This window comes from Lissotriton helveticus, chromosome 1_2 (genome assembly GCF_964261635.1).
Source record: "Lissotriton helveticus chromosome 1_2, aLisHel1.1, whole genome shotgun sequence".
Classification (NCBI taxonomy): Eukaryota; Metazoa; Chordata; class Amphibia; order Caudata; family Salamandridae; genus Lissotriton; species Lissotriton helveticus.
Window position 1 is genome coordinate 146410800 of NC_136058.1, and position 27776 is coordinate 146438575.

The 27776-nt window shown below is 43.0% G+C and overlaps 1 protein-coding gene across 1 annotated transcript in view; it reads left to right on the forward strand.

The window, feature by feature from the left end:
* The window catches only part of DHCR24 (24-dehydrocholesterol reductase), a 164221-nt gene that overhangs the window by 36050 nt on the left and 100395 nt on the right, over positions 1-27776 (forward strand). The window contains exons 3-5 of the mRNA XM_078670222.1: positions 15280-15385; positions 18739-18857; positions 18950-19213. Coding sequence (XP_078526348.1) covers positions 15280-15385; positions 18739-18857; positions 18950-19213 — 489 coding nt within the window. The remainder of the gene's footprint in view (positions 1-15279; positions 15386-18738; positions 18858-18949; positions 19214-27776) is intronic.

The window sequence follows — 27776 nt, forward strand, 5'->3', positions numbered from 1 at the left end:
GGAGAAACCAACAGTGTGGGAAAGAGGCATCTCCAGTTTAAAGTGCATGTCACTGAGCTAGGTTTGGACGAGTAGTTGTCTGTATTTGTTGGCAAGTATGAAGAATTTGGGAGGTTGCGATTAATGTAGGTGCTTGTCTGTCATATCTAAATGAATTAGGACAGCATTGATGCTTTGCTAGAGTTGAGTGTATATTGCTTTTTCTGTGGTCTTACCGCTGACGGGGAGATGAGTAATATGCCCATAGCTCACAAGGTCATCTGGGTCATGAGTGGACGTTTTCAAGAGTGGGAGAATTTGGCTAGTTGTCATGGCTTCTTCTTCATTGAGGGATTTGAAAAGGTAATGAGTGTAAGAAAATATTCATAGAGGATACGTTTGAGGTAGTTAAAGATTTGAGAGTGGGAGTTGAAGGATGGCCATTGTGGGATGCTGCGTAATGGGGTAGGTAGAGGAAGGGACGTTAATGGTGTCTAATTCTCCAAATTTATTAGATGAAGAAGAGGTTGAAGGTATTTTTATTTATTATTGAAATGAGGGAATAGTGGTTCTGAGGCAGGGTTAATTGGAGGCTTGATCGTTTTGAAAGGATTCTGCTTCTGGAATATTCTTTATTGATGGTGTTAGTGTAGTATTTGCCTTTGTCTGGCAAAGTGAGATAGCCGCATCTTGAGAAGACGTTTTATTAGTATGAGGTCATCAGGGGATCTGGTTTTCCATTCATTTCCTTTGCTGTTTTGAATGATTTGCTTGTTGTTGGTGAGGTCTTTTGAATACCAGAGCAGTGTCCTAATATTTCATTTCTCACTTCTGAGTTGTCATTGAGGCCTGTATGATGATTTGATTTTCCAGACTTCTATTGAACTTCAAAAGTAGTGTACTGATAATGTTGCGGAGGGTCTTCTTGTTTTCTTTGTGGTTTGAGTCAACACGGGTGTCGAAGTCTCGGAGGAGGGAGGGGGGTGTGTGGAGGGGGGTGTGTGGTGGGGGTGTGTGTGTGTGTGTGTGTGTGTGTGTGTGTGTGACAGATAAGGTTGTGAGGAAATCAGCAATTTCATCGGTGAAGTCCTAAATGTGTATTTGAAGTGAAATCTGGTTGCAGGAAGTGGCATTGAAGAGTTCCATGGAACTGAGTGTTATTTCTCCATCATTGATGTTTTCCTTTTTTGTTGAGGGTATGCAGTTTATATTGTATGAGATGAGTGAAGATGTGCCTCTGGATGTTAACATGAGTATGTGCTTAGTACCTCCATATTGTTTCATTAGAAGAACACACTATTCAAGGCCCGGGTCTGTTGGCCTTTCCAGTGTTTGTTTTGAGAATGCGGGTCTGCACATCTCAGCTGAAAAATTACCGGAGTTCTTTCTTTTTGGTGGTAGGCATTCATATAGTCCTCAAAGCCGACTGCCTTGTGAAATTATAAAGAAATTAACACTATTTCTTTAGAGAGCTCATGAATGCAGGGTACTTCCAACTCGGTATGTTAGGAATGGAATATGACATTAGTTTTATTATGATGGTGGCAAGGCATATTCAAAGCTCATGAATCTAGGAAGGGATTCCCTTACTGTAGACATTTTCTTACAGAGAAACACAATTTACATTTGTCTCAGATTAGTGGACTCCTACCAGGGACATGAAGAGATTAGTGCCACGCATATGTGTTCAGTAAGAGTGGTTCTTACTTGTTAACTTGAAAAAGTTAATTCATATAGGTTTAGCTTACGAAATTTATATTTATGTATAACCGTGCTTTGAACAGATCCTTCATATGACATACTTTTGGGAAACTAGCCAATCTTAGGTTACTTTTTGATTCCTTGGGGACGGCTATGATATGTATGAAGGTATCGGATCTGGGGTTATTGTACCCATAACACCGTACTAACGAAGAATACACTGGAATGGCATTTGGACTTTAGTATACAATAAGGATATAACTCATTTTGAATGTTACTCTTATTGATCTGGTATTTGAGCTCACAGATACAAAAAGAGATGTAATAATTTGAATTCAACGTATATGAGCCCTGACAAAGTTCATGAGACGAAACGCATTGGCTGGATGTTTTTGTACATAAATGGATTTAAAGCAAACCAGGAATACAACAGATATTTTATGGATATTTATGGACTTTAATTCTTTCCCGGGTGCACCTTTCCACTTGTGGTATTATCCCATCATTGCTAGGACAAGAGACTTCTCGACAGACTTTTAAATTCTTGAGATTACGGTGTTGTGTGCAAACTGACACATGCTTTTTTTCCAAGACCTAAACTGCTCCAGCACCAGCTGACATTATTTATTCATTTGCATATATATTTCTGTATGCATCTAAAATCTATAACACAACTCAGACAAAAGAAGCTGTACAATGGCACATGAAACAGGTTAAACACAGTTCAATATTATTATAGAAGCCATGGAAAATAGGCAATGAGGAGCAAATCTGTTAGCAGTTCGATTACTGGTTGACTGGGGTGTGAGCCCTGGCCAATGAGCAACCACAGTCCTAGTCAGGCTAAGGCATAAGTAAACCCCAAATTAACCTGTGCTCGCCCTCTTTGGTAGTTAGGCACAGAGCAGGCAGGTTTAACTTCGAGGCAATGTGTAACATCTTTGTGCAACAGTAAAACAGTGAAAACACCGCACTAAAAGATCCAACACCAGGTTAGAAAAGTAGAGCTGAATTGAATAAATAAAACAAGACCAAAAGGACAAAAATCCAATCAGTAGACCCAAAGTTATACATTTGTGAAGAATAAATTGCAAAATAAAGCCTAAAACCATAAAGTACCAACTGCGGCTATCAGATCTGGAGGCCAGCAGACTAGCCCTTGGAGTTGCTCTGGGGTTCTTAGTTCAAGATGAAGTTGCAGGTCCAGCTCTTATTACCCAGGCAAGAGGGTAGCAATTAGCATGTTTTTGCCATAAGATGCTAAAAATAACATTTCAATAACAGTAAACTTTCCAGTTACACAAGATATATCAATTAAACCCCAAGAAAACAGTCCCAGTTGAATAAGACCATCATTAATCAGTAGCCGTAGTAAGGGCTGTCTGTGACCTTCTTGTGATAGATCAAGCTCCCATAATATAACTGGACACGGGCTTGTAGATGGTTTGCAATTCTGATTTGGCGCAAAGTTCTAGTGCTTTTGTGCAAGATGAGGTCAAAAATTAATTAACCTGTAGGATAAGCCATTTAGTACATAAATGCTTAGACATGGTACAAAATTAGTATAAAGTGCATTGTTGAAACCTTGCCACTCACTTTGTAATCACAGAGTTCAGAGTTGATGCAGCTGTTAGAGAATTTGGCAGTATACATTTTAATGGTCAAAGTGCCTAGGCGGAATTTGAGGTATAAAGCGCTTCTGGGTTAATATCATTCAGATATTGTTCCATGCCCATGGCCTGCTTTGTGTGCAGATAGTTGCAAGTTAAGAGCGACGAGCACGCTATGCCAATACGAACCTTGAGTTTAGTATGTAGCAATGCTTCTTTGACCATGGCAGCAGTGGTCCTGGTAATGTGGGCTGGCTCTAGCCAAAGATGCTTGAGGCCAGTTTCTTGCATATCTTTCCTAGAATTATGGTTGATTTTCCCTACAGGGGACACTTCAAGCAGTGCTCTCAGATTGGACTCTCTGTAGCAATTACACTTTAAGCGTAACCAAAACAGGACCATGGCTAGAGCTATGAGCTCAGAAATAGGGATACAAGGTAAGAAGCGGTGTGCCATGGCTCCTACGTAACAGCGATCTCAAGAAAGCGTTTTCCATCTTTTGTAGCGGTGTGCTTTTGCTATACCCCCATAATTCTGCATGGTAAAGTGTTGCTGCCACTGCTTTTTGCTTGCATATTTGGAGAACAGCAATCAGTGAGAGGCAGCTGATCTTGATCTTGAGCCTCAGGATTGCGTTGGCAGACTGCTGTAAAGGGGTGACATATGCATTAGAAAGGAAGGTTTGGGGTCAGGCAAAAGGTTTATTTTGCCAGGTCGAAAGGGCAGCTTAAACCTGCACACACACAGGCTGCAATGGCAGGCCTTGAGATGTGTTTAAAGGGCTACGTAAGTGGATGGCACAATCCGTTTTGCAGACCCACTTGTAGCCTGGAATTCTGATGGATACATCTGCCAGTGGATTCCTCACCTTGTGAATATCCCCTGCGCCAGCAGCATTCGGAAGTTTTTTGTAGCTCTCCACGCCGACAAGTATGGCGTCGTAGAACCTTGGCTCCGCTCGCGACTCCTCAGACGTCGCTGGAGCGATAAAGGAGCCTTGTCGGCGTGATGACGTCAGTTCCCTTTTTTCCGCGCCGTCGACGCTAACGGTTTTTCTGGGACTCTCCGTTTTTTGACTTGATACTTTGTGTTTCTGGCTGTATTCCTGTGCTTCTTCTTGTTTCTTCTCAAGGATGTTGTCGAGGAAGTCCGGGTTCAAGCCCTGCAGGGAATGCGGAGGGCATATGTCCATTACTGATCCACAGGAAGACTGCCTCTGGTGCTTATCATCAGATCACGACGTCGAGGGATGTGCCTGTTGCAGGAAAATGAATCCAAAGGCCTTGAAAGAAAGAGAAGTGAAGCTCTTCATGGCAAAAATGAAAGAAAAAAAGAGGAAGAAGAAGATCGAGGTCGAGGTCTCGCTCCAGGTCGGGCTCGAGATCGACATCGGGGCATGCTTCAAGAGTCAAGAAGCATAAGAAGAAGAGGCACTCTTTGAAACATCATTCTGATAGAGAGACGGCGCCAAAGTTGGCTTCTACAGTCCATCAACGCCGTAAGGACTTTGTGTCGTTTCCTCCTTCGGATCAAGCTTCTCCCTCGAATCCAGCTTCTCCCTCGAATCCAGCTTCCCTGGAGAAATCTGCATCGCCTGCAGTTTCTTCTGTTCGATCTCCGACACCGGTTCCTTCACCGACTTCGGGACATTCTCCGGCTCCGGTAGAAGACGTTCCTGTGCCGGATGAACAGGCGACTCCATCGGAACCGCTGTCGGCGCCGGCTGGCCGGAACACGGTAACGCCTGCTTCTGGGTCTGTCCCTGGGGCATATCTTCCTTTTCCTAGCCTGAGACAAGATCCTTCGCATTATCTAAATGCGATGTATGGAGTATTCCATAGAGCTATGTACCCCTCTGGAGCACCTGCGGGTCCTATGGGTCCATTCGCATTTAATTTGGGAGTTCCTCAGGCCTATGCCCAGGCTCCATTCATGCCATTCCTCCCGACGGCGCTGTCTTGGCATTTCCCTCTGTGGTGACGGATCAGTGTACGACGCAGGTTCCAGGTCCTTCAGAGTCGGTCTCGGCTCCATCGGCTTTGGCCCCTAGAATAAGATTTAGGAGAGTGGCTCAGAGAGTTTTGGCAGAACAGAGATTTCATCTAGAGGAAATGGAGGAAGGTGAGGTTGAGGACTCTGATGACTGTTTTATGGAGTTAAGAGGCAAATGGACTTGATATGTCTCCTGAATGGAAACTTTCTCTTGTTTCGGATGCTCCGTCAAAGGATGTTGCCCCCTACCATTCAGTTATTAAAAAGGCAGCAGAACTTTTGGACCTTCAGCTTCCTTCTGTTGAATTTAAGTCTAACATACTGATGGAAGTTCTCCACTCTCCTACTTCTGTTGTAGAACCTCTGCTACCATTTAATGAGGCAATTACCGATCCTGTATTGGAAGTCTGGCGCAAACCATTCTCGGCTCCAGCAGTTAAAACAATTGCAAGGAGATATAGGGCGGCTCCAGGGGATCCTGAATTTTTATCATCACACCCTTCTCCTGAGAGTCTAGTAGTCCAGGCAGCCTGTTCAAAGAAGTTTACTGGTGCCTTTCCGCAGGTTCCGGCGAACAGAGAGTCAAAGAAGCTTGACCAGTCCGCTAAGAAGGTGTTTTCTTCGGCTAGCATGGCCCTTAAGTCAACCAATGCCACCTGTCTTATGGGCCGCTATATCCATGCCCTTATGGAATCAGCTAAACAACTTGCCCCAAAATTGTCTGAGGTGTTACAGGACACTCAAGCGGCTGCTCCTCAGGTGATTCAAAGTGGTTTGGATACGGCAGACTGTCGCCAGGATCATGGGATCTTCTGTGGCTACAAGGAGAAGTGCCTGGCTAAAATCTTCAGAGTTCTCCCCTGATGTACAGGCAACTCTTTTGGATCTCCCTTTCAATGGCTCTGGTCTCTTTGGCAAGAAGGCTGATGCGGCTCTGGAGATATTTAAAGAGAGTAAGGCAACGGCCAAGTCTTTCGGCCTTCAATCTCAGCCTAGGGGTTCATCTTTTAAGAGGTATAGAGGCTTTGGGAGATCGTCCTTTCGCTCCTACAAACAACCGCAGCAACAGCAGCAGCAAAACACCTTGCATAGAACCTACAGGGGCGAGAATAGAGGTCGCCCACTAGGTCGTCAGCCCTCCTCCTCCTCTACCTCCTCTCCTGTTACCACAGCAAAGCAGCCCTGGATCTGCCATTCAGGATCATGTCGGTCCTGTAGGGGGTCGGCTTACTTATTTTCTGCAAGATTGGGAATCGGTCACTGCAGACCTTTTGGGTTCTCAATCTTGTGGAGAATGGGCATGCTCTCTCCTTTCGGGAATTCCCTCCAAATTACCCTCCTTGCCAAGGAGCTTGTTCGGAGGACCACCTTCTTCTCCTGCACGAGGAGGTTCTAACATTATTTTAAAAAGGTGCAATAGAGGTGGTTCCAGGTCAGCAAAGGGGTCAGGGTTGCTGCACCTAGAGTCTTCACCAAGGTGATGGCAGTGGTGGCAGCCCATCTCAGAAGGTCGGGATTTTAGTTTTCCCCTATCTAGACGACAGGCTGATCAAAGCAGGTTCGTCTGAGAGGGTGTGTCATCATCTGCAAGTGACAACGCAGCTGTTGTACAAATTGGGTTTTTCGATAAATGTAACCAAGTACCCAAATTGGGTTTTTCGATAAATGTACCAAAGTCTCATCTAGTGCCTTCTCAGCGCAACCTGTTCATAGGGGCGGTACTGGACACTACTGTCTGTCGAGCATTCCCACCTCCACAAAGTATTCTCGACATTCAGGAAATGATTCCCTTGTTTTACAATGGAGCGGTTGTTCCAGTCCTGAAGGTCCTTCGCCTGCTCGGTCTTTTCGCTTCCTGTATTCTGTTGGTCAACCATGCACGCTGGCACATTAGGGCGCTCCAGTGGTGTCTCCGCAGGCAGTGGTATCAGCACAACAGAGATCACAGGATCTCCAGAGAAGCGGCAGCAGATCTGTCTTTGTGGAGCGTGGAGGGCAATCTGACTCAGGGAAAGCCCTTCCATCTCCCACCATCGGTGGCCACAGTGATAACTGATACATCCACTCTAAGGTGGGGTGCTCATCTGTGGGACCTGGAGATCAAGGGTCTTTGGTCTCCAGAGGAAAGGTTGCTTCACATCAACCTTCTGGAGTTTCGGGCGGTACGTTTAGCGCTCAAGGCCTTTTTCACTTCCCTTCGCGGTCAGTCGGTTCCAGTCCTAACGGACAACACTACCGCGATGTGGTATGTTAACAAACAGGGAGGAGTGGGATCGCATTGCCTTTGCGGAGAGGCTCTTCGTCTCTGGTCCTGGGTTCAGGACCATCAGATTTGTCTGATGGCAAATCATCTGGCCGGAGTTCTAAACGTGCTTACAGACAGTCTCAGTCGGCAGTTCTCAGCCGACAACGAGTGGAGACTTCATCCGGAGGTGGTTCCTCACATCTTCCGGACGTGGGGAAAACCTCGGGTGGACCTGTTTGCCACTCAAAAGAACGCTCACTGCCCGTCTTTCTGCAGTCTCCAGTATACGATGCAGGGAGCTTTGGGTCTCACAACTCCTTTATGCGTTTCCTCCCATACCCTTGATTCCTCAAGTTCTGAGGAAGATTCGTCAAGACCGGGCCCAAGTTATATTGATCGCCCTGGATTGGCCAAGAAAGGTGTGGTATACAGATCTTCTCCACCTATCCTCGTGCCCTCCGCTCTGTCTCCCTCTCAGGGCAGACCTCCTCTTGCAGTCGCAGGGGCAGGTTCTACACCCCCACATCCAGACCTTACACCTTCATGCCTGGAGATTGAACGGGGCAACCTGAATTCTTTTTCTCTTCCTTCTGACGTGGTGGATGGTATTTTGTCCGCCAGACATCTTTCCACCAAGTCTATTTATTCATATAGGTGGTCCAAATGTGTTTATTGGTGTGGGGAGAAATCTATTGACCCTTTAAGGGATCGCTTATCTGACATTCTTCAGTTTGCTCTGTCTCTTGCCCAGCAGGGTTTTGCTGTGGCTACTGTGAAAGGCTATTTATCGGCTTTGTCTGCGTTCCTTTGCTTGCCGGACCAGCTGTCCTTGTTTAAATCACCCATTGTGTTGCGATTCATTAAGGGCCTTACCAACAAATATCCGCCTACTCCTTTTTTTTGCCTCAATGGGACTTAAATCTTGTCTTAACCTACTTGATGGGTTCTCCCTTCGAGCCGTTACACAAGTGTCTCTTGAGGTAATTGTCGTTAAAAACTGTTTTTCTTGTTGCCATTACCTCGACAAGGAGGGAAAGTGAGCTTCAAACTCTGAGTTCAAAACCCTCATTCTTGACTATTCATGCTGATAGAATGGTTCTCATGACCAGGGCTGCTTTTCTACCTAAAGTGGTAACTCCCTTTCATTTGGGACAGTCCATTATCCTTCCTTCCTTCTATCCTCCCCCTCACCCTTCCAAGGAGGAGGAGCGGCTTCACCGCTTGGACCCAAAGAGGGCGGTGAGCTTCTACCTTGATAGAACTAAAGACTATCGTGTGGATGACCAGTTCTTCGTGGGCTTTGCTGGCTGCAGGAAAGGCAGAGCGGTGCACAAGCGCACACTTTCCAGATGGATTGTCTTGTGCATCAAGATTTGTTACTCTTTGGCCGGTAAGGAACCTCGAGAGGGTTTAAGAGCTCATTCTACCAGAGCAAAGTCTTCTACATCTGCCTTATCTAGAGGTGTTCCTGTTGAGGACATTTGTAGGGTGGCAACTTGGGCATCCCTCCACACTTTTGTGAAGCATTATTGCATAGATTCCGAAGTGATGGTCACTTTGCGCGTTCTGTCCTTCAAGATTTTCTGGTATAAAAGGGTGAACACCCTCCTCCGGGAGTGGGGACTACTGTGGGACTGTATTCACAAGGTGAGGAATCCACTGGCAGATGTATCCATCAGAAGAACAAGTTACTTACCTTCGGTAACTCTTTTTCTGGTGGATACAGTATCTGCCTGTGGATTCCTCACTGACCCACCCGCCTCCCCGTTGTCCACCCTTGTATACCTACAATGTTGATACTGTTTAATTGTAATTTCAATGGAAGTGTTTTTCTGAATTGGTTTTACACTGTGTGTATTGTTTCAAATTCTGTGTACTATGTATACTGTACATATTGGTGTCGGTCCGTCGGTGTGCCTCCAAGGCACGGAAAAAAGGGCAGAACTGACGTCATCACGCCGACGAGGCTCCTTTATGGCTCCAGTGACGTCAGCGGAGTCGGGAGCGGAGCCAAGGTTCTACAACGTCGTCCTCATTGGCGTGGAGAGCTACAAAAAAATTCTGTATGCTGCTGGCGCAGGGGATATTCACAAGGTGAGGAATCCACAGGCAGATACTGTTTCCACCAGAAAAAGCGTTACCGAAGGTAAGTAACTTGTTCTTTACAGGCTCTGGGAACATGTAGTGTAACTTTACTAGGGTCTTACATGTAAAGTAAATATGCCAATTGGGTGTAGGCAAATCAAAAAGTGTTTTAACGAGAGAATACAAGCACTGTAGCCCTGGTTACCACTGGTAAGGAGCGGAATCCTAAGGCCAGCAAAAACGAGTTCAGCAAACTATGGAGCAGTGAAGGCAGCATGTTTGGGGATGACCCTGCAGAAAGAGCGGTGTCCAAGAAAAATGTTTTGAGAGAAGTGGAAACACATATGTATTCAGTTTCTGATGGACAGATTGGAGTAGGAGAAATGTCGCCTGTGAACAGAGAGAGCATTCCAAGCGAAGGGAGTGCAGACCGAAATAGTTGAAATGACAGGAGGCACAGGGAGGACAGGAAAGTTGAATTGGGGTGGCTTCAGATTCTTCTGTAATTAGTAAATCTGTGCATATATTTGATTTGCAACACATTCTTTGAGAAACAAGTAGCCAAATGATGTTGGTAGAGAAGGTGTGAAGGCAGTGTGGTTAAACATGAAGTGAGCTGTAGCGTTTGGAGAACCTACTTGTTGGAAGGGTATAGAGAAAGATACATTGTTGACTTGCTTGCAACTAAAACTGCAAGCCAGACCCACAGTGTTGACATTACTTCTTCATATGGCAGGTTCCGTACTTGCCAAAGAGACCAAATTTAAATAAACACAGTACACACAAAACCTTGGCCAAACATGAATTATTGAAAAGCTGCAGTCTGCTCTTTTTTGATGCAGCCTGCTGAACTTTACACCATTATTAAAAGCTGTAGCAGACTTCAGTACCATAGACCATTACTAGAGGTGCCTCTAGTCAGACACAAGTCTTTCGTCCAGCAGACGGCAAAACTATAGATCATTACTACAGGTCTCACAGCTGTCTATCACCTCCCCGTTAGTCCAAGGATCCCTGAGCTTTACAACCAGAGCAAATACCCTTTAATGTTTTCTTTTGTTGAAAGTGAAGCAAAACAATAGCAAACGACTCTACTGTGCTTTTGGTTTAAGCACATCGGAACATAGAGACGGTATGGCTTCAACATTTAAATTTGCACACTCACTTTCACAAACAAAATGGAAAGCCAAAGCATTGGAAACAATCATGCAAATTCAGGTGGGGACCTAGAAAAAGCTAAACCCTTACGGACCATGACAGAAGTGAATGTGAGGTGGGGACAGGGCAAGCGAACGTACTGGGCACAATGATGAGGAGCGGGGGGGAATTGAAAGCACAGGGGACAAGAATAGAGAGCCCACTGAGCGAGCGAGTGTATGCAAAAGCAAGGGAGCCGTGATAGGGAGGACACTGAGCAAGGGTAACAGGGAGCAGGGGAAGCAAAAGCACTGGGAGCAATGATAAAGAGGGAGAGCGAGAGCAGAGAGAGGATGAGGACTACGCAAGGAGAATGTGTGGACAAGACCAGGATGACCTAGGGAAAGCAAATACACAGATAGGATGGAGCGCAAGGAAGGTGGCGCTAACATGGCGAGAAAAATTGAGAAGGTGGCCAGCAGAAGTGTTTAGGACTATTCAAATCCGTTCAACGAAATGTAATGGGAACAGGAATAGTACAGTGTAACCAGCCACTAAGTGCCACAGCCTTGATGGACAGGTCTTATAAGCAAAGGCAAACCCTGAAAAACTAATGGAAGCCAATGGCTGAAGGGGGTGGACCCAAAGTATTCATGGTAGGAGGTCACCTAGATCATTTAACTGTCCCTTGTGAAACCTAAAAACGGGAGGATATGTTTTAGTTTCAGAAGTGACTAATGGTGTCCCTTGCACCAGAAAGCTGAAAATGGAGGTGTATCCTTTGTGCAAATTACATAAGTTGGGAACATGAAAAAGTTTCAGTGTAGGGAGAATAAACTTTGAGAAGTTTTCGCCAACCTACCAAATTGTTATCCCAATTTACTTGCTGGACTATGTTTCAGTTGTCTGGCTTTTTTGGTGTCTGAAATGTGTGGACGTTTTTGTTCCTTGCACCTAAGCCTTGCAAAGCCTGCCTGTGGTACTTGGTTAATTTACAACCAGACTGAGCCGCTTTCAAAATTTGGAAAAATAAAGATGTGTTTTTCAGCAGTTTGCATTTGGTGCTTGTTAGACCTGGCACCATTGGCGTGGGTCTCCCTTCCACTTTTGCTGTTGCCTCATGTCTTTTTGCTGGTGTTGGATGCTTTGGGCACTGTGCCACTGTGCCACTGCTGTCCAGTGCCACAGTGCGAGTGCTACGTATTGTGAATTGGTTTACGAATTGGTGATTCCATTGACTGATTTGTTTTAATTGTTTTAATTGTCAGACCCTATAGTGCACTGAGTGTGCCCAGGGCATGTGAATCCAAGTGTGCCACCCACAGAAGCAGCCTTGTAAAATGTGTCTAAGGTCTGCCATAGCAGAGCCTGTGTGCAGTCTGGTACTGCCATGTTGACTGAGCACGTGCACCCACTTGCCAGTCCCTAAACCTTCCCTTTTCTCCCCTATGGTAGGCCCAAGGGTAGGGTGCATTGTAAGTAGAAGGCAGTACAAGCCCTGGTGTGTGTGGCATGTCCTAATGGTAAATTACAGCCATTTTCGTTGTTCACTATTGCAAGGCTACCTGTTCGCCATAGGCCAGAATGGGTAGTTAGATTATTACACCATATAATCCTAACTGACTCCGGGAACATGGTAGAAATTAGAGTTTAGTATGCCTGGACTCAGAATGATAAAATGCATCTTTTAGTGAAGTTGGTTTTAACATTCTGTGTTTGAAAATACCACTTTTAGAAAGTAGGCATTTACTGGTCTAATTATCCAAGCCTGCCTCTGCTAGGTTGTGTATTCCTTGTCTGGTGTTTTTGAGTGACAGGGCTGGGGGATTCTAAGAGACAGAATGAGTCAGCCCTGTGGTGAATAGAGAGATTTTCATCTAGATGGGTGGGAGGAGTTGCACCTGGGACCTGAATAGGGTTGTGCCTGCCTTCCACAATGCCTGCTCCACCTCCTGGGGTGCGGCTGATGTCTCTGCCCTGCACAGTGAAAGAAGAGAAGGAATCTTGTCAACAAAGTGCTCCAAGGTTGTGCTTTCCCTTCACAATGCTGGCTCCACCTCCTGTGGGGTGTCTGATGTTTCTGCCCTGCACTGTGAAAGGAAAGAAGGAGTCATGTAAACCGAGTGTTCCAGAACTGGTTTGGACTGGGCAACGGCCCCTCTGCCCACAGAGGACAAAGGATTTTGGGGTATAAGTAGTGTTACCCTGATTCCAAGAATTGTGATCACTTTTGGACAAACAAGAAGAAACTTTTGCTGAGGAGAGGAACCTGAAGCAACTGAGGAGAGACTACCCCTAAGCTGAAGTGCTGCTTGGGGGATTGGCCTGCAGTGGTTGCCTGACTGCCAAAGAGAGGAGAAAGGGACTTTGGGTACTTTCATCAACTTGTAAGGATCTCCAAGGGCTTGGAACAGAGCTTGCCTCCTGCTGAAGTCTCAGGGACAACAGACTTGAACCCCCAGCTCCCCAGAGTTCCTTAGGAAATGCCTGCTGCTGTTTTGGGCCTTCTGAGGGACTACGTGTCGCAAGGAGCTGGGAGCGCGACTCAAGAGGAAGAAGCGTATTGCCGTCACTGCTGCTGCCGTCGCATCTTGGATGTCCCCGCTGTAGCTGTCGTATTGCACCGCATCGAGAGAAGCATCTCGCAATGAAGAGGAAGCATGTTGCCGTCGCTGCTTCTGCTGCCGTTGCATCTTGGATGTAGCCGCTGTAGCTGTCGTATTGCACCGCATCGAGAGAAGCGCCTTGCAACGAGGAAGAAGCGTGTTGCCATCGCTGCTGCTGCCGTCGCATCGTGGATGTTGCCGCTGTAGCGGTCGTATTGCACCGCATCAAGAAAAGCGCCTCGCATCCACAGAGAAGTGTGCCGTCGTCGGAGTTGCTGCCGTCGCATCTTGGATATCGCTGCTGTAGTTGTCGCATTGTGCGTAAGCGTCTCGCAAACGTCGGAGAAGAGTGTCGCAGCCGAAGCTGTTGCCGTCGCATAGCTGAACAAGGGTGTCGCCGCTGCAGCTGACGCATCGAATCGAGACTTCTCGCATCATTGGAGAAGCGTGCCGCATCTGGTAGATCTTCACGTCTTTATTTCTTTGCACCGGAACTTTGCCGCATTTCCATCGCTGCAACACTTTTGTTGTCGAAACGTAACGCATCAGAAGGTACATTGACTTAAAGTGTCGCATTTTAAGAACTGAACAGAACTAAGCTAAAACTACCATTTTAAGTATAGTATTGTGGATTTTTGTTGTTTGTGGTCTTGTGTTTAAGTCTATATAAAGAATACTTATTTTTGATATAAAACCTGTGTGGTGTCCATCTGTAGTGTTGTCACTTGATTACTGTATGTGGTCACAAATGCTTTGCACTCTGCCTCTGAGATAAGCCGGTCTGCTCGTGCCAAGCTACCAAGGGAGTGAGCAGGGGTTATTTTAGGAGTGTACCCCCTTACCCTGACTAGAGGCAAGGGTCCCTATTTGTCACAAGTACCTACCTGTGCCAACTAGAGACCCCCAAATCCAACAGTGCTTAAGTTCTAAGGAGCATCTGTAGGTGAGTGGGACTTAAATTTAAAGGTAGTTCTGAAGTTCGCAACAGCTAGAAATGCAATTGTGAAGGATATATCCTCCGATCCATACCTCACCTCATCTTTAGCAAACATGGATTGTTTTGTTAATAGCATGATTCTATCCCAGATACAGAATTGAATGTGGCACATAGTGCTTGATGATTGAGAATACAGTTCAGGTGTAAAATAGTCCCTCATACTTTCCATTGGAAGTAGTTCCTGTAGGGTGGAATCATATGACAAGCAGCCAATGGCATGAGGTAAGAATAAAAGACTCCTCTGGGTGGAGAGAAAACCCACTCTAAGTATATTTGAAAGTATTTACTAATAATAAGACATGCAGACTGCTGCATTCTCTAGCCAGTCATAAACAAGATACTGTGACAGATAGTGCCATGACCAGGCAGCTCACAACTTTGGAGTGGTCCATCATTCATGTTGGGGCCTCTGGTCTGTCTCAAAGTCTTGAATAGAACATATTAAAGCCCTAGTGGCATGCTGTGAATGTGTGGTCTCCTCAGTCTCTTAACTGAAGATTCAGTGGGCATAAGACTCTGAATAAATGTGTTGATGTACCACGAGGAACCCTCTAAAGGTTCAGTCATTGTATAATAAATGACTTGTGAATAAATGTTAGACTTGCAGTGCCCCCTCTGCGTTGACTTTTTTGTAATTTACATAAACGTTTAATTCAAGTTCAATGGTATTCTTCAAAAAGGCGTTTTAGCCAGTCTAGGTATGTAGTGTTTTGTGCAAGATGTTTATATGGGTAATTGTTATGTCCTGTATATTGTGATGCCACTGGTAGAATGTTGGCGGAAGGTTATGTGGGGAGTTTGAATGTTTCTGGGGTAGTTATTTGGTGCTGGGGTGGTGTGCCGTGGGCTACAATAAAAGACTGTGCTATGTACTACAGTGCTCAGATGTATTAGTCTACAACGGTTTCTATTTGTTTTCGTTATCAGATTGTCCGAGTGGAGCCGCTGGTCAACATGGGCCAGGTTACAGCCCTACTGAATTCCATTGGCTGGACTCTCCCAGTGGTACCAGAACTTGACGACCTCACAGTAGGTGAGGCGATTCAGTCTACTGTCAAGAATTGTGACTTGAGCCATCTGAAAAGAACACATTGTCTGGCATGCAGCTTTTGTTAAAAATAAATCAAAATGATGGCACGTTTATCTTTAAGTAACTCAAACTGGCTCAGGAATGCAGAAATGATGATGCCATACAAATGAGAAAAAATGAAACTGTACTCGTGGTCTTCTGTTGCAATTCCTTGATAATGAGCTGCACATTAAGAAGCTGAACAGCAGTAAGACACGTAATGTCCTTGTTTCTGTGGCTTTTGCTCTTGTGGTTTGTATATGCTTTCACCCAGTAATGGGAAGTGATAGCTTAGCTATGAGGCTATAGTGTAGCTTTGCTTATATTATTGAACTAAATTGCCCCAGTTCCCTTCCATATTCTAATTTGGATACCATACTTGATGGCCCTTGAGAAAGTAAGAGGATCGAGGCCTAGCTGAATATTACATGTAAATATATTAACCCATTGGAGACAAGAATTATTTGTCTAAGTGATAACTAGGGTTGGGTGTTGCCCTTACGGAAGGGATTTAACCCTAGGATTGAATAAGGTGTTATAAATAACACAAAGTTCATCTTATCTCCACAAAACACAGAGCTTTAATGTGAATCGCTGTGTCTTCATTATCATTCTTCTAAGTAGAAACGACAAGCGATACTTTGTCTACGTTCATTGTGATCAATCTTGGCAATTGTGCAGCAAAGAGTAAAAAACGTTTTCTAAGAATGTACCTAGCGTAGATAGAGAAATCAGAAAGCAAGAATTCAGCATTAAACCACAGAAAAGTATGGCCCTAAGGCCAGCACTTAACTGGCGGCTGCAAGGAGCAGTGAAAAAACAGCAGGAGATAATATAAACAAGGGACTTTAACAGGGTATTGAGCACCCTGATTACATGACCTGTCATGAACTTCTTGTCCCAAGTGTTCATGGGGTTTGTGGTTTGGTTAATGTTTTGACATGACTGCTGTTAAGTAGCTTAGGTTGTTTAAGGTGCTGGTAAGCTTCCTGACAGATGGTAACAAATGAGAGGACATTTTCTAGCATTTGGCCTCAAATCCATAGGGGAAATCTTATTCCACTCCAGAAAATGACTTGGCACTGGAGTTTAATTCAAACATGCACAGGCTCTGTAGTCATTCCGTTTATTGATTCTGGGGGTCAACTCATCATTTCCATGTTTGGGGTTCATTGATAAGGAAGTGTAGGTAGTTTGTTTGAAGACCTGATGGCATCCCGTATCTACATCTAAGTTCTCATGTTTTGGCACAAGAGGATAGTTTTTTGGGCCAGTTCTCCAGTTCTTTCAAATCAGCCATGAGTTGAAGAATTTGTATTATTGCTTCTGCGCCACAAACTCAGTTACCCTTTGATAACATCCATTGTTTCACCTCCGTCTCAATTTATTTTCCTGAAGTGGTGAGCGTACCGATTTACAAAAAGAACTATTGTTTAATTTGTTTTCTTATTTCTATCCAAGGATGCAATTTTTCTTCTTTTTCTTTTGCATCGAACTAGATCTTAAATCGATTTTTAGAAGTTAACACCTGTAGAAAGCTTTTTACTTAATCTTCCGTGATAAATCAATAAAAAATAAACTAGGCTGATGCTCAGCACAGTCTTAGCTAGAAGACAAACTGCTTCAATATTATAAGGAAGTCACGTCAGACCTTTTCCCCAAATGCAGTGTAGTGACATTTAGAAGAATCACAATTCAGTGTTCTGTATGTGAGAGTTGTGACTGAAAGCCAATATGCCTTTATATTTTGTAAGTTGTCACTTCTGGGGTAAAACTAATTTGAGATAGACCCAGTTTTTCTCCACATTCTGTGTTTTCTTACTGCCAAAAAATGGCTGACTGTCTATTTTGCCACATTAACGTCATACTGGAACCACGAGGTGAGAGACATCATACTGCTAAGTGGAATACTGAAGAATCCAAAAGGTATGCCACTTTTGTGTGGAGCAGGTCTCAGCCACCCAAAAAGCAGAGGTGAACCTTCAATGCTTTCTGACACCCATAAGAGAATTCCATAAACAGTGATATCCTCCACATTGCCACCACTTCTATTACATGTTAAAGGGATTGCAGTTAAAGATGATATTCAGCGGGTTGCCTATGATTCGTTTGATTTTGTCTTCAACCAACTTAGTGAAATTTACCATCTGTAGCTGTGCTGTCCACAACATTGGAGAGATTAAACAACACTTTTGTGGCCATATATTATGTCAAGATGTCAAACAGGATTGACTCTATCAAAAGCAGCTGAGAAATCAAAAAGGACTAAGGCACAGACCAGGATCCCCCCCCCCACCTTCAGCCATTTGCAGGGAATCTCCTGTGGGCTACCAGATTGATAGGAATGGGGAAGGTTGAGCTGTGAATAGTGTCACAAAATATGGTTTGCTACACATTGATCAAGAAATGAGTTCTTTGCAATGGAGAAAACTCCTAGCTGCAAAAATAAATAACGTGGCAAATGTACAGTATCCTAGTTCCATTTAGACAGATATTGAGTGTGAAATCTTTGATGCCCAAACCCCTCTCAAAGAATTTGGGAATTTCTTTTTTCTTAAGTACTCTCTTTTATTTGTACTTACCAACGTAAAACATACAGCTAATAAATAGAACAATGATGAGATTCGAGGCTTTTGCTGACTTTGGAAGCATGATGGATGAAGAGTAGGCAAAAACATGCCTCAGTTTATTCCATATGATTAGAAAAAGTATGGTAACACTACCATGTCTTTGTATGTTGTTTATGCATTTGTTTTGCCTTAGGTTTACACAGTAAATGTGTTCTGGGATTTTGAATCTTGTTTAAGCTTATCGACTGACTATTTTTTACGAGAGCAGAGTGTCATGCAGTCGCTTGAGGGACTGATGTAGGTGTTTTTGCTTCAATTATATTTTTGATGTGATATCTTGAGTTTTAAATGGTATCTTGTAGATATGTTGTAGTAATGGAAGTAGATCTGCCGAAGATCTGGCAACACCCCAGCTTTACTTTACTCTTCAACATGAAACCTGTGTGCGTTCTCAAATAAGCTGCTGCTCTGAGTCACACCTCACTGATGCCTATTTTGGTGAAATGTACTTCTTTATCTTTGTCGCTTTTTAAAAATCGAGAGTTTACTTTCTAGCTTGCACCCATACATTTAAAGGCAGATTATCCTTCTCAGTTGTATATGGAGGTTACTCTACCATTGTGTGGTGTTCCTGTGGCTTATGCTTTCTCTTTCTATTCATATACAATATTTGTGCTTCTAAAATACAGAAACAATGGTCGAAGGAATTTTCTCAGACAGCCCCCATTTAATGTTTCTTTTTTCCAGGTGGCCTAATTATGGGAACCGGTATTGAATCTTCATCCCACAATCACGGCTTATTTCAGCACATTTGCCTGGCCTATGAACTTGTTGTTGCAGATGGAAGCCTCGTCAGATGTACACCAGTAAGAGACTTCTTTTTATGCTACAGTGTTAAATATGTTTGTTCATTGTTTACCCAAAACTAGTATTTTAATTACTGACCTACTTCTTTCAGACAGAGAACTCTGACCTATTCTACGCAGTACCATGGTCCTGTGGCACTCTTGGATTCCTGGTTGCAGCAGAAATTAAGATCATTCCTGCCAAGAAGTATGTCAAACTGCATTATGAACCTGTGCGAGGTCTCGAGAAGATTTGTGAAAAATTTATTCAAGAATCTAAAAAGAAGGAAAATGATTTTGTGGAAGGATTAGCATACTCCTCAGATGAAGCGGTTATAATGACTGGAGTCTTAACTGATGAGGCTGAACCCGACAAGGTACATTTTTATGCAATCACCTAGTTCATTTTCTTCTGCGAGGCCAACTACTTTAGGATTACCATGATTTTGGTAAGCTTTTGAGAGTGGGTGAGGTGGTGTTGGTTTATATTCTCATACTCTCAAATGTAAGCAGTGCTGGTGGTTTGTTGCTCCACTGTGATTGCTTCTCTCGTCTCAGCAAGATTCTGCACTGCACTGAAGAGTGATATTCACCCCTCCCTATATTACCCTGTTACTCGGATTCTGGCTTTTTGAAAATAATGCACTTAGTGACGGCAAAATTCAAGGCCACATTAAATATGTAGATTCATGAATTCATAAGCTGGAATATTAAATTGAACTTCAAGTACGCTTCTATGTGGTAAACATTTAAAGCATGCATTTAGTCTATATGTATTGCAAAAGATTTATACACATTGAAACAAAACACATTCAAGGCATTGGGGGATTGGTTTCCTATTTTTTTAAGCATGGTGGAACGGTGGATAGGTCCTATGCTACAATTAACAATTTCCTGGTTGATTAGCCACAAACTAATCCCAGCAAGGGGAGGATATAGTGTTGTTTAGTAAGCATAATAATGCTAATATCTCCAGAGATTTGTATAATCTATTCTTTCACAAAATTCAGAGTAGGCCATATCTTGAGCAAGTGAGGTTAACTTGAAATGCATGGAACTTTGTACAAGCAGTAAAACCAGTACTTAATTTGAGGCGGTGGTTGTCGGTGTGGGGCACCTGCACTTATTTTCGGGGACCGGCACTTATTTTGCCACATCAGACATTTCCCGATGCCAACACAGGGAAAACAAACAAACAAAACAAACAGACTGAGCAGAAGAAACACAGAAAATCTGTCACCAAGGGAGAAAGCATACCGCTTTAAGAGTGGGATAATATGACGGGGAGTGACTGGCAGTGAATTAAAGAGACCTGAGGTGTATTTGGGACTGTGCACCCTTGCTATTCGAACTCTCACATTTTATAGCGCCAGCCGCAGGTGTCTGAACAGCGCTTTGAGCACCGGCACCTATTATTTCACAAATAGAGCACTGTCTGAAATATCCAGCAATGGAAAGCGAAATCCACTTTGCCCTAGATGGGTTCAATGGTTATAAGGCTCCCAGCCAAGATTGGTTTACCTCTGGCATTTGAAATCTCTCATATATTCGATAGTGCATCACAACCTTAAATCGGTGTACAAGCAATTTGAGCATTGTTGCCTGGGCATCACTTGCGGCTTCGATCTCTCTCATGTTAAATCCTGATAAACCTAAAATATCTGCTTCTCCCGATCACCTGTCATTTTCATTCTGGCGCTCTCCTGTAAGGGAGCTTTGTACTGTGGAGGTCCACTTCCTAGAATCTGAGCAGGCTCTTTTTATGATACATCAGATCAAGTGCAGTGCTGGATACTAAACAAATATTTGATTCTGTTGATTGCCTTTTGTGTTTTTCAGTTTTGAGGAAAAGAGGAGCTTGCAACAATGCCCTGTCTGGTTAAATATAGTTCATATGGATACCAGTGTCTGCCATGGATTTCCGCTCCTGAGAGGTGGGATCCAGCAATCCACATTATCCTCATTGCGGTTTCTACTCCCAGTAAAACATTTAGCATGCATATTAATAGATATCACTTATGGTTAATTTCAAAGTTACCTATATATTGAAATAAAATAACTCATTCTGTTAGCTGATATATGATAGGACAAGCTGGTGGGGGGAGTGGGGGGTTAGGCTACCATTGTAAGTCATACCTCTTAAACACATTTATTTAGTAGTAAGTATGGATTCAGATTTCAAAGGATAGTCCTACAAATAATCTGGGCAAGCAGATGAGCCAAAATATAGTGGAATTTGCTTGTGATAAAGTGTAACAGGAGCAGCTTTGATTTTTCTTACCTTAAGAAGCAAGTCAAGTTTGTTTTATTGCAACATGGCAAGATTATATGCTTGCAATAGTGATAGATTTAATTGCTGCTCGGTTACAAATATCACGTCAGTCCCTAAGAAATCCAAGGCATTTTTAGGCTTTGTCTCGTTATTATCCAAGTGATGGATTTGTCGCCTGCTTTCACGCACTACTCCGGAACACAAACCCTGGTGAAAAATGTTGCTACGACAACATAAATATAAAATTTTGACATCTCATGGGAATCTCTAGTGTTTGAGTCCTTACCTTTCCCTTGAATTATGTATGCAAAACAGCAACCTAGTATAATGTTTTGGTGTTCATTATTAAGGGCCCAAATCTTCTTTGATAATATAACATGTTAGGGATTCAATAAATCATGTGTATTTCTTTTCTGATATTGCACATTCTTGTTTCTGTGCTGGAAGGTACATTTGTCTATGTGACAGCAATTTTTAGGCCCCCCCCCTCGCACGCGCATGCGCTGCATAGGCAAAAGACCTTTAGCAATCGCTTCGACTTTTCAGCCAAAAACGTGCATGCGTTCCATTGGCTTCAATGGCAACACGTGCACGTTTGCCGATTCCCTTGCGGGAGCGAGCTTTGACAAATGGTTCCTGCTCGCTCCCACAAAGGAAACCGGCTTAGGCCCCCTCCTCGCTCCCTGCTGCTGCGCGCGTTTGTTTTTTCTGCAAAAGGAAGGCATTTTCTCAGTGGATAAAAAACGTTCTACACACCCCACTAAATTTGGGGGAGCTCCCTTCACATACTGGAAAGTGACTGTAATTCTGCCCTCCCCATGTGTAAATTGGTCACACTTTTCAGGGAGGAAAGTGAAATTTATGGCATCCCACAAATTTGTAAGTTAGTGGCTGTGCCACAAATCGACGGGACCCGATATGCAATGCTCACTTCCCACCTCTAGTCATTCAAAAATCATTGAGTGCACAACTAAGCTCGCTTAGTTTGAAAAGCATTTTTGACTTCCAAATAAGGTTATATGTAGTTTGAAAATCGGACCCATGATGTCTAATGGAATCATTTCAGAAACTAGGTCACAAGAGCAGCTTTCGCATGTAGAAATAATGTGCCAGCTGAATAGCAATTTGCATTTCTGCACTGACGTGCGAAACCACTGAATTCTGATCAATAGTTTTCTGTAGGCCAGTGTTTATGAAATGACTTTGCTGTTGGCAAGGTAAAGCTTTTCAACAATTGAATCTCAAATCTGCTTAACCGCGGTTACCCACACTGTATCCTTAGGATGTGGTTTCTGCTAGAATGACATCCGGGTTAGCCTCCCCTATCAGAAGATGAAGGCTGTTATTTTGATATCCGATTGGACAGCGCAGAAGCATAACAAGGCACTGAAGTACTTGTTGAGGGCGTTTGGAGAAATAAAGAGTCTTTATGGAAAAAATAAAACACCAGTGCACTTTCTTTCTCGTAGGCCAGTCAAATCTATAAGTAAATACATACATAAACAGCACTGTCAAAAAGTCAAGCTCTAGACTGTTTGCTAGAATACCAAAAGATGGCTGAATTAACAATGATGCCATGCACAGGAAGAAAGCATTTCCTGATCTGAAAACAAGGCATTGCTGCAGAGGAGTTGGGTTTGGGCAATTATACACAGGTGAAGTCCCACATAAAGCCCCATTACATAGCCTATCAAATAACCCCGCAAGATAGGTCCGCGAGACATCACTTGCCATCGATATCTGCAGGGATTTCATCAAAGCAGACTCCTTCCCTTCCTCCATCATTCTGAGCTCTGCAAATAGAGTACCATTACACTGGTTAAAACTAACATCTGTTAGCTGCAGTGCTGGGGCAACGCACAAGTGTGACGTAAAGCACCACATAAAGAACAAGCTATTGCTTTGAAAATAATCCTAGGTCTTCAACAAATATATATCAATACCTTGTACAATCCGATACATTCACAAATTGTTCATCTTAAAGATAGCTCTGTGTGATCCCTACACCAACTTTATCTAAATCAGGCGGTTCAGAGTTGGCACTCGTCCCTTTAAAAATCACAAGGCAGGTTCAATAGGAAAAGAATACAACTCTTCTGAGGACTGACTTCATCTCACAGACAACAGAAAAATAAATGTGGCTAGAAGCAAGTACTGGCAAAATTAACAGCTTTGGCTTTATTGGTCCAGCAGGCAAACAAATGCATGCAGAAATGGCGTGGTGGTGAAAATCAGTGTGGTGTTGGTGGTAGAGGAGTTGTTGGTAAAGGTTGTATTAGTGATGGTGGAAGGAAAGGTGGTGGAGGCAATAGCTCACACTTAAGCCCACACAATCAAACACAAACAAAATAGGACAATATAAAAAAAATAAACAAAGCAGTGACAAACCTGGAGGAACAAGGAGAAGCCAATCATAAGGCAAGCAGGACCACCGACAGCCCGTGCACCAAGAAGACACATGACTGCGAATATTAAACTTTCAAATCAGCATCTGGCAAAAAGAACAAATTTTTTTCATCTAGGGTTTTGCTGCAACACTTTTACTCCTAAATGGCGAATTGAAAAAACCGGCTGATTATTTAACTCGTCAATAATGGTTGAATATGGGTCTTAAAAATAATGTTTTAACCTGCGCCAAAATCCGTTATCATATTATTAATTGAATGGCATTTTGTATAAAGAAAAACAAATGTCATTCATTATCCTCTACTTATTCGGTGGGAAGTATAATGACGCTTATTAACAGTGAGAGTCAACGTCATGTTCAATTGCTACTATATGCTTTATCCCAAATATGCATGCTTGCAAAGCATTCTGTGACATCTGCAGTAATCTTCACAATCGGGAAAAAAAAAAGTTTACCACCAGCCTTGAAGTGAACTGCAGCCAATTTTGCAGTGGTGTACGGCATTGGATTAGTGTGCTAAATAGAACAAGCATTGGCATTGCCAATAGGTCTCGCTTTTGGGACCTTATAACTATTTAGTTATGCAGCACAATATCCTTGGTGCAATAACATTAACTGTTGCATGGTTAAACACTTATAAGGTCCCAAAGGCGAGACTTATTGGCTATGCCAATGCTTGTTTCATTTTGGTGTGAAAATCAATAAAGGCATGTAACTTTGATCAAATACAGAAAGAACTTAGAGTTTAGTGAAAGGAGAACTTAAACAATTCTTGATTCTTGATTCTTCACTGTACTCTTATGTTTCACATCCATCTGGTTTCATACCTATGGGATGCACTCGCCAAGGCCCATTAGTATTTCTGCACAGCATAACTGGATTTAATATTGGAAAACTCCATTACAGTAGCTCCTGTTTTTAAAACTTATTTTTATGACTTTATCCAACTTGCAGTACCATTGAGAACTGTACTAAAACTTCAGTACCCCGACTAGGCACATCAACTAGTAATGCCAATATGAAGAGTAAAACAGACCAACTTAATGGAGCCCTGATCTGCAAATCTCTTAATAAAAAATGATCTATCAATTACATTAGATGCGACTGTAGAGACAATGCAAGTTTTAGTGATCCATACGTTAATAGAGTTCGCATGAGAGTTCTGAGAGGAGTGGCTTAACATGGATGTAGAATTCCTATAGCCCGACGCCCAGGACCTATTGTTTGGGGTCAAGGGCAACAAGTTTTAATGTGTATTTTGTCCTTGGGACAAGTAGGCCCAACCCCCTGCAGCACAAACCCTTTTAACTGCCAGTTTGCAGTACCACATTAAGGGTCAGGGAAGGGCACTGCCTGCAGTTAACTTAATATTTGTGTGCATATGTTAATGCTGTTCAAATTTGTATTTATGGTTCATTAATTTGAAGCCTTTATTATTGCGGTGAGTGCTGTAAGTAAATGAAAATTCTGACTGCACTACTGACAGTGGTTCCAGTATAATAATGTGTACACACGGTTTAAAAGTTTAGCAATATGAGGCTATGTATCATGCTCCCAGAATGCTCTCTGATTAGATGCAAATATTTGCAAAAGCTTGAAAGCAAGATTAATGATTATTTGCTTTCAATATTCCTAACAAAATGAAAGTAGGGGGGAAAAATATTTTGCTAAACTACTTAAAATTTTCAGGTACCATTTCTTTGCAGCATCATTTAGTAAAATGTGTTGATGCATGCTAGTATTTCCCAAAATATTCATATTGGAAAATCAGTGTAACCAGTTTCAATAAGATTATGGGCAATATACAAATAAACAAGCACTGGCAAAGCCAGTAGGTCTGAAATTGGTGGTCAGCTTTTTAGTTTTGGCAATGTGTGACTTGTTTTGGCATGGTTTCTGTCAAACCTTAATGATGTGAGAGCTGCCGGGCCCTCACCTTTATAACAAACATTGGCGAAACAAAAATTGTTTTTGGTCTCAAAAAGCACACACTGCCACATTAGTTATAGACACTGAACAAAACTACTTTGTGTGCCGATATGCTCCTTGTGAAACAGTGGCTTCACTGTGAATGCTGTCACTCACAGTGAAGCCAGCTGATATAGAGAGAGAGGTAAAGAATTTTAATAAACCCAAAAGGTCATGGTTAACGCCAGACCAAATGAGGGGCCCAATTATTAAAGAAAGTCTCAAAAGTGCACCCTTGGTACATGTCCTTGCATCAAGTGCAGCTATATGGCTTTCGTGAATTCACAAGAATTTACACAAGCAGGGCAAGGAATTGTACTCCTAGAAAATATTAGTGAACTGCATTTTAGCATGAGCAAATATGCATGTGTAGATTTGCTCATGCGAAAGAGGGTTTGCAAGTTCATTTTCCCTCCAACCACTTTTTTCCCCAACTCTGGAAGAAGGTTTACGTCTGCCATTATCAGGAGTAAATTTCCAACATTTCTCAGTATGGGAAATGATTAGAGAAGAGTTGTTAAACTCTTAAAACATGCAATTCAGTAGCTTTGCACAGACTCAAAAGGGCATTCTAACCCTGGATCTATTGCTTACCACTACCTTCAGTCCCAGTATGTAGATCTGCCGAAACGTGGCAACATAAAGGGATTGCTAGTATTCAAACACTACTATGATATGAGCCCTGGCATAATCGGAGAGGCTATATAAGAGCTCTTATATAATGAGATTGCTGCCATAATTTGTCGCCACACTACATATCACTAAAGGCACAAGTGGATTTTGTTACAAGACAAGTAGATTTAGGAAGCAACCTGCCTCATGAACAAGTAGATATTTTAATAAATTCCACACCGCTGCTTAACAACAACACCAGTCTCTGTTTCAAAAGCAAGGTGCATTTTGGCTATTCCAAAGTAACATAATATTTTGGCCACATCTTCACTACCCCAACTAATTTCCCTAGGCGGATGTGAATTTCATCCCATCTTTGTCTAGTGACGATTATTACTGTGACATCATGTCCAAGCCTCTACAATCTCCTGTGTCCTCTTCAGTTCTCTGCTAAACGTTGCTCCTTCACATTCCGCTGATTTACTCGGTTCTTTACTTCACTTTCAAAAGCATGGGCTCAGGGCCAGACTGACTACCGGGCAGTTTGGAATGCTGCCGAGCTGGGGGCTGATTTCGTTCATGGAGACCTGCGTGTGCTGAACGAAATTCGTTTTGCTTTAATTATTTCGGAGCAACGCAGGCCTCCATGAACGAAATCAGCCCCCACCGCAGTGAAATCAGCCCCCAGCTCAGCAGCATTCCAAACTGCCCGGTAGTCATTCCGGCCCTAATGGGCCTTCAGCATTTTTCCCAGCTCATAAATCACCATGTGCTTGGCTAATATGAACGCCAAATCCACGAATTTGTCAAAAAAACGCATGTATCTTGGTTCTTGGTTAAAGGTAAAGTAAGCAGGCCACTGGCATTTTGGGGATATTCCTGCTAATGATTCCTATTGAGTCGCACCATTATGACCCACTATCATTGAGTGAGGAGCAACTCCACACAATGTGCTAGAAGTCCACTCCCTCCACATTGCACCTTGAGCATCCCATATGCACATTAAATAACATGAGATTGATTCTTTTAGGTCTGATACTATTTCAGTAGCTCTTAATACTCAACCTGAAAGTTTTTTATTTTTCTTTGGACACCTGGGTGCACTTTTTTGCCACCAGAACACTTCCTTGATGATCCACATATTCATTTATTTTCCTGTTTTCTCAGATGTTAATAGCTTCAAGAACAATGTGGTTGCAATTCTTTTATCAGCTGACTTGAATAAGCAGTGATTGGGGCTGCACCACCAGTGTAGTACTACTATTCTTTCAGTAATTCTGTTATACCGTGAACTGGCTTCACTCTCGTTACTGGTGTCAGAATTCAAGCACACATTATCCGAATGGTTTTGTGATAAAATGGATGGAAACCTCTCACTAAATTAATACTGGCTGCAAAATCAGCCCTCGGTGTGGTTAGGCCAGAATGGAATGTTCACGCCAGCATTCCTTTTTCTGTTCAAAAACCGCAACTCTGACGTCGCCTACTTCCCCCAGGGCTCAATGCCAGTGTGATCACTTGGGCCAGGTTAGGATTTCGAAACTGTTGCTATATTTCTCTAAACCTAAACATTTTTTGTGCTTTTTCTTCATTGCCTTTTGGACAAGCATGTACATTTCTACAGTATTACGTGCTGTCTTAACAATAGTTTAGTAACTCTGTCCATTATACATATACAGAA